This window comes from Osmerus mordax, chromosome 12, assembly GCF_038355195.1.
Source record: "Osmerus mordax isolate fOsmMor3 chromosome 12, fOsmMor3.pri, whole genome shotgun sequence".
Lineage (NCBI taxonomy): Eukaryota > Metazoa > Chordata > Actinopteri > Osmeriformes > Osmeridae > Osmerus > Osmerus mordax.
The window spans coordinates 390,944-403,105 of record NC_090061.1 but is presented as its reverse complement, the minus strand read 5'-3'; the positions used below and the strand labels follow the sequence as shown (position 1 = coordinate 403,105).

The following is a 12,162-nucleotide window of genomic DNA, read 5'->3' as shown; positions in this document are numbered from 1 at the left end:
TGCTCTCTCTACTAGCTCAGACAGACCCAGAGCTGCTCTCTCTACTAGCTCAGACAGATCCAGAGTCCTCTCTCTCTCTCTCTCTCTCTCTCTCTCTCTCTCTCTCTCTCTCTCTCTCTCTCTCTCTCTCTCTCTCTCTCTCTCCTCTCTCTCTCTCTCTCCTCTCTCTCTCTCTCTCTCTCTCTCTCTCTCTCTCTCTCTCTCTCTCTCTCTCTCTCTCTCTCTCTCTCTCTCTCTCTCTCTCTCTCTCTCTCTCTCTCTCTCTCTCTCTCTCTCTCTCTCTCTCTCTCTCTCTCTCTCTCTCTCTCTCTCTCTCTCTCTCTCTCTCTCTCTCTCTCTCTCTCTCTCTCTCTCTCTCTCTCTCTCTCTCTCTCTCTCTCTCTCTCTCTCTCTCTCTCTCTCTCTCTCTCTCTCTCTCTCTCTCTCTCTCTCTCGAGGGGTGGCAGTGCAGGTTTGCTGTTCGTGACATGGAGGGGGTTTCAACCCCTCTCAGTCCTCTGGTCCCCACATAGCCAGGCTCCTGCTGGTACCCTCAACTCTGTAACCCAGGAACACGTTAGGAGTTTTGTGCAGAAGAGCTTGTCATGTTCCTTCAGAGTAATGGCAGGTTACACTTCTAATAGCCAATCAGGCACTGTTATACATGCTCACCAAAAACAGTTTCACACACACACACAAAGGTAAACTCACTGCAGCCCACTTGCAAACAAACACAAATAAGCAAACAAACTCATCCCACATTACAATTAAAAAAAATTGCACTTGGCTTTTGAAGGGGAAAATTAAGTGATGAATGAGAAAGAAAAAAAAAGAGGAAAATAAATAGACATTAGCCAATTCTCACACATCACTAAAAACAAATCAGACTTGTAAAGATGCTAGATGCAGTATCTAATGTTTGGAAAACACACATATAGTACTAGGAAATAAAACAAGGACCAGACAGCCCAAGGCAGTTCCCACCCTGGTTACAACATTATTTATATCTGCTAATCATCTCCCATTGTGTTGCCAGTTCATGCAGTGAACTGTATAATAGTAAACAACTTTTACTTTAAAAGCTGTACAGAATTCTCTTTTTCAAAGCTATGATATGAATGTTACATGTCCTTAGTGCTTGTTCCAGAACTTCCTTTTACAGTGCCTAGGTTGCTAGCAAATGGCCATGTGTCAATGTCAACTATTTGGTTTATAACTTAAATAGTAAGTTTGTACTAAGATTAATCCTTTCTTGGGTCATTCAAATATTAACATTTTAAATTGCATTTCAATTTAAAAAGGCACTGAAAAAGGGAGTATTATCCTGACTTATTCACACACGAAAGCCAGACCATAGAGTGATACAGTAGCTCCTCCTCTCAGAGCAAATGTCACTGCTAGCAAGTGGTGATAAATACATTTCCAACCAACGAGCCCGTGGGCTGGTGGACTTAGTAATGACTGGCCTCCGTTTCCGCTGGCAACGGGGACTATCTGTCCTGTGTGTCCGACAGTGTGGCGTCCTCCGGCGTGTCCCCGGACGGCGTGTCTGAAGACAGCGTGTCTCCAGGCGTGTCTGACGGCGTCTCCAGGACAGGGTTGACGAAGCCCTCGTACTCGGACTCGTCCACGTCATCAGTGAGTGCGCTCACAAAATCGTTCTCCCACTCCAGGGCGTTGGAGTCCTCGGAGGCGGAGGCCGGGCCACTGGCGAGGGGGGCGGGGCCTGGGCGCAGGGCGGCACGCAGGATGTCTTCCTCCGTCCGGGAACGCTCCCACGCTGGGCCCACCCGAGTCATCCCTGCAGAACACACACACAGCCCATCAGAACACACACACAGCCCAGCAGAACACACACACAGCCCAGCAGAACACACACACAGCCCATCAGAACACACACACAGCCCAGCAGAACACACACACAGCCCAGCAGAACACACACACAGCCCAGCAGAACACACACACAGCCCAACAGAACACACACACAGCCCAGCAGAACACACACACAGCCCAGCAGAACCCAAACACAAACCATCAGGAACACACAGAGGACTGAACCACTACCTTTTAAAACCCTGATAATGTCTATTAGACCCGCAAACATTAGGTAAGTAACACAAATATGAAAACACAAGTGTTTAAAACATCTATATGTAGAGGGGTGACCTATGGGAGTCAGGTGGCTGAGCGGTTAGGGAATCGGGCTAGTAATCAGAAGGTTGCCAGTTCGATTCCCTGCCATGCTAAATGACGTTGTGTCCTTGGGCAAGGACTTGCCTCGGGGGAATGTCCCTGTACTTACTGTAAGTCGCTCTGGATAAGAGCGTCTGCTAAATGTAAATGTAAATGTATGACCCCTGGAGGGTGAACTATAACCTTTAACCCAGTGTTATAAGCAGTGTGGTTGTTATAAGCAGTGTGGTTGTTATAAGCAGTGTGGTTGTTATAAGCAGTGTGGTTGTTATAAGCAGTGTGGTTGTGTCCAGAGCAGCGGCAGACACCCACCCTCCTCGTCCTCCCACTCCAGGTCCAGAGAGGTGCCGTCGTCGTTGGTAGAGCGGGTCTTGGTGGTGAAGTCCCAACTGCCCTCCGTGTTGGGGGTTACCACGGTGGTCTCCGAGGGCAACCCTGGAGACAACAAACCACCATCAACATTCCCTAGTGTATTTGTGTGTGTATATTTATCTTGTGGGGTATGTTGGTTTGATTGCCTCAGAGCGCCTGTAATCTGTACCCTGACTGGAGTGTCTGTACATTCTGTTATTAGGAGCAGTAGAGAGGGACAGCGAGAGGGGTATATGAAGTGCTGCTCAGTGATACACCTTTTGACTGCATGTCGCTTTGGGTAAAAGCGTCTGTTAAATGAATACATTACTGCATTTTTTTTTATGACAGACTTACTGCTGCCCCTGAAGGCTTCAGACTGAGCCTTCACGTTCTGGAGGTAAACATCAAAGTCTTCTCCTGGTGTGTGCCTGCAACAGAACACAACGTTCACATCCTGGTAGCGTTGCTTCGTTTCCATAGAGCAAAAACTGTCATGTTTTAGTGATTACGACTAATGCTGCTGAAACTCACTTCTTGTGGAGTCCTGCTCTGCTCTCTCCATCCGGCCGGCCTTTAGTCCTCAGCACATGCTGCTCCTGAGAGAAACAGCCAGACCTCCAGCATGATTAATAAAGACTATGTTAGACTGGGATCTACGACTGAAGAGACACCGTGAGTGAAACAATAATTATCTGCTGACAGATTCATGGGATGGGTACAGAGCAACACACCGAACTACAAGACAAGCAGGGAGATGAGGAATATAATAGTTCAGGGAAAACAAGGAAAAATAACTGAAATCAATCATTTACTCAATCAAATCAAGTAGAGGAAGGGAGGGTGGAAGCATTGCTTGTTTAGCGGACTAATGAGGCAGGAAGTGATAGGAAGTGTGAGGAGGTGACAGGAAGTGGGTGGGCGAGCTGAGGGCCGCCTCACCTCCAGGAGCCTTCGCTCACGAGCGACCCTGGCGGCTTGGCGCTGCGCTGCATTCCTAGCCTCCTCGTCTAGCCTCAACCTCTCCTCTTCTGCCTCTAACTGAGCAGAAATGACACAACAAAAAAATAACAAAAAGGTTGAGAACACAAAATATGAAATATCAAAAATGAATGCTGCAAATTAAAGTTAAGATTGGCCCAAATCATAAAGAAGGCTGTCATGACGCTAACTGTGGGGGCTCACATGGAAGGCAAAGTCTTGGGACAGTAGAAACAGATCTCCATTTTCCCCAAAACCCTGAGTCACAGCTGGGTGAGATACATTACTGTGTTTCCTATATGAGACTAACTACATGTGATTGCAAACAAAAAATCTGTTTGTATCATATACCTCCGCCTGCAGTTTGAGGTCTATCAGGGTCTGCTGATCAGAAATAGCAGTATAACGGTGCTCTTTGAGGTGATTGATCTCCTCCTCATTGATAGGCCTGGAACCAACACAAGTGGGATTAACATTTACATCTGAACACGATTTAGTTGTTATTTATACTCTTTTCTCTCAGCAGCAATATAGTAAAATAACAGAATGATTGAGTAACGCCTCCTTATTCTTACAGGCCAGCAGTCACTGGCTAACATCAGAGCTGTTTCAGAATCAACCTGTTTCTCTCTCACTGTCTCCTCCTCTCTGTCCCTTTCTCGGTCTCTCTCTCTGAGCAACACAACAATTAACATACCTGGGACAGCTTTGTGGGCTTTCCACCTGGAATGAGAGAGCATAGAATGTTTGGTCTCTTATCACAAACCAGTATAAATAATCAACATGAAAATGTTATAATGTTAATATTTACACATACCTCATCACTCTCTACTAGATTTTCAAACTGTCAAGATAAAGAATCGTTCGGTGTTAGAAATACAGCGTTGTCCTTGGTATGTGATAAAGAAATGAATCGTGTTCAAAGTAGTGGCACCTACTTCAATAGTGTAATGCTCCCCGGTGGTGCTGCTGCGGAAGTACTTGGACCTGTGATGATCGACATGAGAAGCTACGTGACACACAGGCAGTACCAGTGCACTAGCAAAATTAGTAACCAGAATTTGTGCAGGATAGTAACTAGCTAATTACCTACAGCTGGGCTTATGCATTGGCATTTTGTTAAGTAAAAACGTTCCCTGTGTGTTTACCCTGTTCGGCTTGCTTTACTGACAAGTAAATCAGACCCTACGAGTGCCAGAACTAGTTAGCAGAACTAGTTAGTAGATCGGTTTGAGTCCAGCTAGACAGGTAATAGACACCCGGCCACAACAAGCAGTCGTGTCCGGCTCGCTTCTAGCACGAAACCCAAATTAGGGGTGGGGTCCATAATGCGGTGACCAACACAAAGGTAATATAATTTCAGCAAATCCAGACACAAGCTATACAATGAAGTGTTCCGCGACAATCAGCCAATACATACGTTTAGCTAGCTAGTAGAGTAGCTACAGCTAGCTAGCTACTTGTGGCTGTCTACAGTATTGGATATTTGGGGCGTAGATCACAGACAGTACTAGGCTACCAGCTAGCTAACTTCACCAGTCATAGGTACTTACCCGCCTCCACGTTGTATCCTGTTCGCTTCTCGCCGGAAGATCCCAGTACAGTAACCCCAACAGTTCCCCATCGCATTCTGTCAGGGTTAGCTAGCTAGACAGCTGGCTCTCTGGACGGTCGGCAAACTCGCGTTAGCTGCAACAACTTGGCTGGCTCGCTAAACTGCTTTCATCTCGAAAAAATATTTGTCGATTGCACTGACATGAGCTAGCCGAGCTAAGGTAATCTGCAGGTGAGATTTGCTCACCTGCATCAAAAGATGTCAACACTTCAACACTTGCTTGTACTGAGAGGGATGAAACTATGCGTCAAATGACGACTTTAACTGTCGTAAATTTACAGATAAAAATGAGATTCCTCACCGGTGGATTGGACATTAATCCTGTTCCGGGATCTGCACATGTGATCGATGGCTTGCTACGGAATGCCGTATGGTTCAAGCGGTACAGTAGTTTTATCTGTGCTTGAACCTAAAACAGTTCTCTCAGCACAATATTGAAGCAAAACTGCAAAGTGTTTTTTAATAACCTCCACTGATAACATAATTTTGAATGTTGGTATGCAGAGATTGGAAGTAACAAAGTACAAATACTTCATTTTCTCTACTTAACAGTGTTTCTGGTATCAGTAAAAAAAAAGTTTCCAAAGGTTACATTTTTTTTGTTTGAAAAAGAGTTTCTGAAGAATAATACAAAAATTCCCTGTCCTGAATTATAGAAGCTGTATTTCACACATGCCAGGGGTCTTGTGTCTGTGCCAGACTCTTGCCCAAAATTATTTAATCGTCCACAAGAGAGCGGTATAACCCTCCAATGGGCAGGTCTCTTGCGCCCTTCATGCACCTTTCTGTTTATTAACAGCCTCCATCACTAATCCTGGCCCCTCCCTCCCTGCCAGGATCACATCCCAACTGCCTCCCTGCTTGGTGTCCCGGGCGTGAATCACTCTCCTCAGCGGGAACAAGGCCGAGCACAGATTGCAGGACAGGTAGAGGTGTTGCCTCCCTGACCAGTCCTGTTCCCCCGCAGGAACGCTGCAACACACACAGGTGCTCACCTGCAGGCTGCCTCCTGCAGACAGCCCCCTGCAGGCTGCAGACAGCCTCCTGCAGACAGCCTCCTGCAGGCTGCTTCATGCAGACAGCCTCATGCAGACAGCCTCCTGCAGGCTGCAGACAGCCTCCTGCAGACAGCCTCCTGCAGACAGCCTCTTGCAGACAGACCCTGCAGGCTGCCTCATGCAGACAGCCTCTTGCAGACAGCCTCCTGCAGACAGACCCCGCAGGCCGCCTCATGCAGACAGCCTCACGCAGACAGCCTCCTGCAGACAGCCTTCTGCAGACAGCCTCCTGCAGACAGACCCTGCAGGCTGCCTCATGCAGACAGCCTCTTGCAGACAGCCTCCTGCAGACAGACCCCGCAGGCCGCCTCATGCAGACAGCCTCACGCAGACAGCCTCCTGCAGGCAGCAGACAGCCTCACGCAGACAGCCTCCTGCAGGCTGCAGACAGCCTCACGCAGACAGACCCTGCAGGCTGCCTCATGCAGACAGCCTCACGCAGACAGCCTCCTGCAGGCTGCAGACAGCCTCACGCAGACAGCCTCCTGCAGGCTGCAGACAGCCTCACGCAGACAGCTTCCTGCAGGCTGCTGGCAGGAAGGCAGACTGGAGCAGACCTGGTGGGCTCCTCCACATACAACAGGAATACCGTAAACACGTTTATTAGGATTCAGTGTGAAGTTGTTTTGACTCAGCACATGGTCACGGTGTGGAACATTGAAAACATTGATAAAATGAAGCTTTTTTTAATAATATTTTTGCAACCTTGTGAAACTTTTTTTTCTCACATACATTGAAAGGAGAGCAGAGAGCGGAGAGGAGAAAAGAGAGCAGAGAGGAGAAAAGAGAGCGGAGAGGAGAAAAGAGGGGAGGAGAGGAGAAAAGAGAGGGGAGAGCCTTTCAAAAGGATTTGAAAGGCTGAAAAACTTTCTTGCAAGAAAGTTTCCAACAATATTTTTGTCGAAATGTTTACCGCATATATTTTTTAAATTAAGTTTCAAGAAAAGGATTTGAAAGTTTGAAAAAAAAAAATTGAAAAGAATGTTTCACCCAAAAAGTTTAAAAAATATTTTTTATCAACCTTTTCAAATCCTTTTTCAACCTTTTCAAATCCTTTCAAAAAACTTTTTACAAAATATATTTTTTCCAGCTTTCAAACCTGTTTTTCATAGTGAAATGAGAGGAGACAGTTTTTTCAAAACCTTTTTCGAAAATAAGGTATAATAAAGGTTGAAAATAATTTTAACCTTTAAAAACCTTTTTTTTCCAACCTTAAAAACCAGGGACTCTTTAACCCTAACTCCGGGGACTCTACCCCTAACCGGAAACAAAACAGTTTAAGTATAAAATTGTATGTCAGTGTGTGTGTGAGAGAGAATGAGTATGTGACAGGAGAGTTGAACGTTTCGGTGTTCAATAATCCTTAATTCCTGTTGTGTTATGTTTTCCATAGATGGAGATTAAAAATCATGACAGATGGAAACCATGTAAATGCGATCACACAGTCCTGCATCAGCAGAAACATGACCTTGTCCTCGAGAGCAAGGCCGCTGGTGCTCAGTCAGCATCTTGCTGCCCAGACTCTGCCCTGGGAGGAAGTGATCACACAGCATTCTGCCCTGGGTGGAAGTGATCACACAGCATTCTGCCCTGGGAGGAAGTGATCACACAGCATTCTGCCCTGGGTGGAAGTGATCACACAGCATTCTGCCCTGGGAGGAAGTGATCACACAGCATTCTGCCCTGGGAGGAAGTGATCACACAGCATTCTGCCCTGGGAGGAAGTGATCACACAGCATTCTGCCCTGGGAGGAAGTGATCACACAGCATTCTGCCCTGGGAGGAAGTGATCACACAGCATTCTGCCCTGGGAGGAAGTGATCACATAGCATTCTGCCCTGGGAGGAAGTGATCACACAGCATTCTGCCCTGGGAGGAAGTGATCACACAGCATTCTGCCCTGGGACGAAGTGATCACATAGCACTCTGCCATGGGAGAAAGTGTAGACACATCCATGCCATTTGTTGATATCACTTTTCAAAATGGACGACCTCCACTGCACAGGAACCACAGCTTAGTGTCAGCCTCTGGAGATGGGACGTCAGATAAATATATCATAATGCAGGGGGGGGGGGGCGGGGGAGGGATTTGCAGTGTCGTCTGGCGGGAGGCCCCTAGTGGAACCCTGAAAAGTTCAGTTTTACTGGGGCTTGTACGCCCCTGTACACTGAGACAGTGTCTGCTCCTCCTGTATGTAGGTCACTTAGCGCAGGCTCTATACAGGCCAGACTCACTCTGGCTCCACAGGGACAGATGGAAGCAACGGTTTTACTTGATTTGTACTTAACACCTCCACACCCTGCATACTGACAACTGTGTGGAGCAGTGGATGCTCCACCTGCTTGACTGAAGACCAGGATGAGCTTACAGGGAAGCGTGTGTGTCTTAAAGGCATCAGACTCTCTCTGCCATCAGCCACTGTCAATGACATGTTATTGTTGCTGTATGCTTGAGAAATTGAGGTGTCATAGTTGCACTGTAGTTGCAATGTTGTATTGTTTTAGAACACTAGTATTTGTAGATCACTGTGCATGTTAGCTGAGATGTGTTTACTTTGGTCTGACCACCGAAGTGCTGTAGAACTATACACTTCTGATCCTTCATCTGCTACTGTACTTTCTATATGCACATTTTGTACATCTCTTTGGATAAAAGTGTCTGCTAAATGAATAAAATGCAGGTTGGTCATCTTAGAGGACTCTGTATGGTGGACTGTGGATGTGTCCTAACTCCCTCTGCCTTATCAGAAGTGAAGCTGGCAGCTTAGTCGTGCCTATAAATGTCTCTCGTATCTTGGGCACTGCATGCTGGGTGAGGGCTGGAGGTGGGCTCTGAGCTGCATGCAGGGTGAGGGCTGGAGGTGGGCTCTGAGCTGCATGCAGGGTGAGGGCTGGAGGTGGGCTCTGAGCTGCATGCAGGGTGAGGGCTGGAGGTGGGCTCTGAGCTGGCCCTCCTCTGTGCCCTTGAGTAAAGGGCTCTCCAGGCTGACGGCAAAGTCCTTTTCCCCTCCCACACTGAGTGAGGAAGACACAGATTTCCCACCAGGGCAGATACCCTAGTTTCTAATAAAGAGGTTAAAGCAGCAGTGTTTCCCTGCATAGACTCTAGAACATTCATCTATCAATCACTCCCTCACTTTCTCTCTTTCTCTCTCTCCCTCTTTCCTTTCTCTCCACTTTGCTACAGTATCAAGCCTCAGTCTCTCCTTTTCACCATCTCCACTTTTAATTCATGTTTTTGTCTCTGTTACTAACAGGGACCGACTGCTATCATCATACAATATGTTTATTATAAAAAGTTAGCCAGTTTATCAACAATGTGCATGATTTAAATATCCTGACCTTGTTGTATCAAGAAATCAACCGTGAAAGTAACATTCCAGATTCCTGACAAACACAATCCACTAGATGGCCCAGATCTGTGTGCTATCTCCCCCCAGCGCAGCTCCTCCTCTCCACCAGCACAGCCTTCCTCAGCAGGGACAGAATCATCCACCAGAGAGGAAATCATTCTTTTTGAGGACACAATATATTAGCAAAAGCGATGGATTTGTATATTACAGATCTCAATTTGTATTTGGGAGTGGAGTGGCGCAGTGGTCACAAAGGGAGATTTTTTTTGAGCAAGTTGATTTATATCGCCCACTCTTCCTCCGTTCTGAGTAAGGCTGAATGTGCCTGGAACCAGATGTATTACCTCCTCCCACCCAGTCACACATGACCCTGCACATCTTACATCGGCAAGTCAGCCCACACACTCTCGCTTGTCAGCAATCCCAACACCACCAGGTCAGATCCTCTGTGTGGCACACATCATGCATGGGGGCGCTGAGTTTCACCACAGACAGAAGGCTCTGGAAGCAGAGAAACCTTCAAAGAAGACGTTTGTGTTCCATGTCCAGGCGCCATGTTGGATTGTCAGGGTGAGGCAGACCACCTCAACTGGAGCAGAGACTATAAGAGGAGTGTGTTTACACACAATGTGTTTTAGGTGTTGTTTGGTACGGCTGCAGACCATCAAAGTGCTACAGAAAACAACATCCTGTTGTTAAACAAAGATCCCAACCTTTTGTATATATGTAGCAACATATCCTAAAAAAAAAATTGTTGTCTACTGTCTGATTGTTTTGTGTAGTATGTGAAGCTTTAAAAGAAGGTTTAATAGTTAAAAACTAAAAATCAGTTAAGATCAATTTACCAGAGCTAAATTAGTTGTCGTTGAGAGCTATGCAGAACGATTCAATAAGTCCACACCTTGGGCAGGAAAGGATAATGTGCTTTTTCACCTTGGCCAAAAATAAGGAATTTGTGTTCATATGTTATGTTCTATGTGAGAACTATTGTTTCTGTAATGCAGAGCAAAACAGAACATTTGATTTATAGATATGGTCGTACTCTTATTCTAAACATTGTATTCTCACTTCTTATGGTGTTATGTTAGAACTATGTACTTCTGAACTATGATGTTCTGTTGTATTTTATACATGCACTCAACATGCTGGATGGCACTTTGGATAAAAGCATCTGCTAAATAAACACAATTTAAATGTAAATGTACAGTTTCATATTTACAACATTAAAGATATGTTGTTGGGAGTACTAATGAATACATAATTGTTTGATGACATTTCCACACTTCTCCCACCCATTGACCCCTTGAGGGTGAGAGCAGGGTGGAGGGTAGGGTGGAGTGGTGAGGGCACGGAGTGCGGGAAGAGAGCAGGGTGGAGGGTAGGGTGGAGTGGTGAAGGCACGGAGTGGGGGAAGAGAGCAGGGTGGAGGGTAGGGTGGAGTGGTGAGGGCACGGAGTGGGGGAAGAGAGCAGGGTGGAGGGTAGGGTGGAGTGGTGAGGGCACGGAGTGGGGGAAGAGAGCAGGGTGGAGGGTAGGGTGGAGTGGTGAGGGCACGGAGTGGGGGAAGAGAGCAGGGTGGAGGGTAGGGTGGAGTGGTGAGGGCACGGAGTGGGGGAAGAGAGCAGGGTGGAGGGTAGGGTGGAGTGGTGAGGGCACGGAGTGGGGGAAGAGAGCAGGGTGGAGGGTAGGGTGGAGTGGTGAGGCCACGGAGTGGGGGAAGAGAGCAGGGTGGAGGGGGGGAGGGTAGGGTGGAGGTCCTGGCTTCGGAGGCATCTCAGCCGGTGTTTGTCGCTGTGTTCCAGCACGCAAAAGTCCTCTACGCCTACTCAAAAGAGGACTCTTAACAAAGATTGTTTCATCACAGGGATATAAAAATAGATTATGATTTCATCAGAGGACAATTGCATGCAAATCAGTCTCCCTTGAAGAGTTGTGTTTCCCAAGGGATGGAAGTCAGGGAGATTTAGGTTACATCTTTTTAGCATCTTCCTCCTCTGATATGGTTGGTGCACACCTCAGCAGAAAGCCATTGTGCTAATGTTAGCTATGACTCATCATTAGCACAACACCAGTATCTTTATTGACAGAGTGTAATGTATTTTTATGCAGAGTATTTTTATGTAGCCTGTAAAACATTGAATCTGTTGGGTGGAGACTGGTTAGTGTGACCAGGACACAGATAGTGTACTCAGAGACGGGAGGGAGCTAGGAGACAGATCTGTATCTCCTCAACTGAGAGACATAGAGAGAGACATGTTTCACCACTTTCTTCAGAGTTCTTCAGCACCACTTAGCCATGCTTCCACATCACTTGATCTCCTTCTAATCAGTGAACTCAGATTAGCTGAACCAGTTTCTGCTGCTGTCATGTCTGAAGAAGCTGTGAGACTCCCACAGGAGAGCCTCTGGCACCGGGCCCGGCCCCACAGGAGAGCCTCTGGCACCGGGCCCGGCCCCACAGCAGAGGTGCTTATCCTGACTGCAGCCAGGAGGAAGAATCAGGGCTGGTCTGGGTCTGTGTACACATGCCCTGCAGGGAGGCGCCCATGCAGAACTCCTCCACCGCCCTCACACCCATCCTCTCTGTTCCCTCGTTAAGGAGCGTGTTCAACACTCTGTTTCTCCAGCTAGT

General features: G+C 47.1%; 1 protein-coding gene across 1 annotated transcript; it reads right to left on the bottom strand.

The window, feature by feature from the left end:
- Nucleotides 1–409: 409 nt before the first annotated feature.
- On the bottom strand, nucleotides 410–5,358 carry ap1ar (adaptor related protein complex 1 associated regulatory protein). The gene is made up of 10 exons (XM_067247688.1): nucleotides 5,058–5,358; nucleotides 4,443–4,491; nucleotides 4,322–4,348; nucleotides 4,202–4,227; nucleotides 3,856–3,952; nucleotides 3,466–3,564; nucleotides 3,058–3,122; nucleotides 2,881–2,954; nucleotides 2,485–2,607; nucleotides 410–1,780 (listed from the first exon to the last, which is right to left on the bottom strand). The coding sequence occupies exons 1-10, from the start codon at nucleotides 5,126–5,128 to the stop codon at nucleotides 1,470–1,472; spliced, it is 942 nt and encodes a 313-aa protein (XP_067103789.1). The 5' UTR covers nucleotides 5,129–5,358; the 3' UTR covers nucleotides 410–1,469.
- Between the last annotated feature and the right edge of the window lie 6,804 nt (nucleotides 5,359–12,162).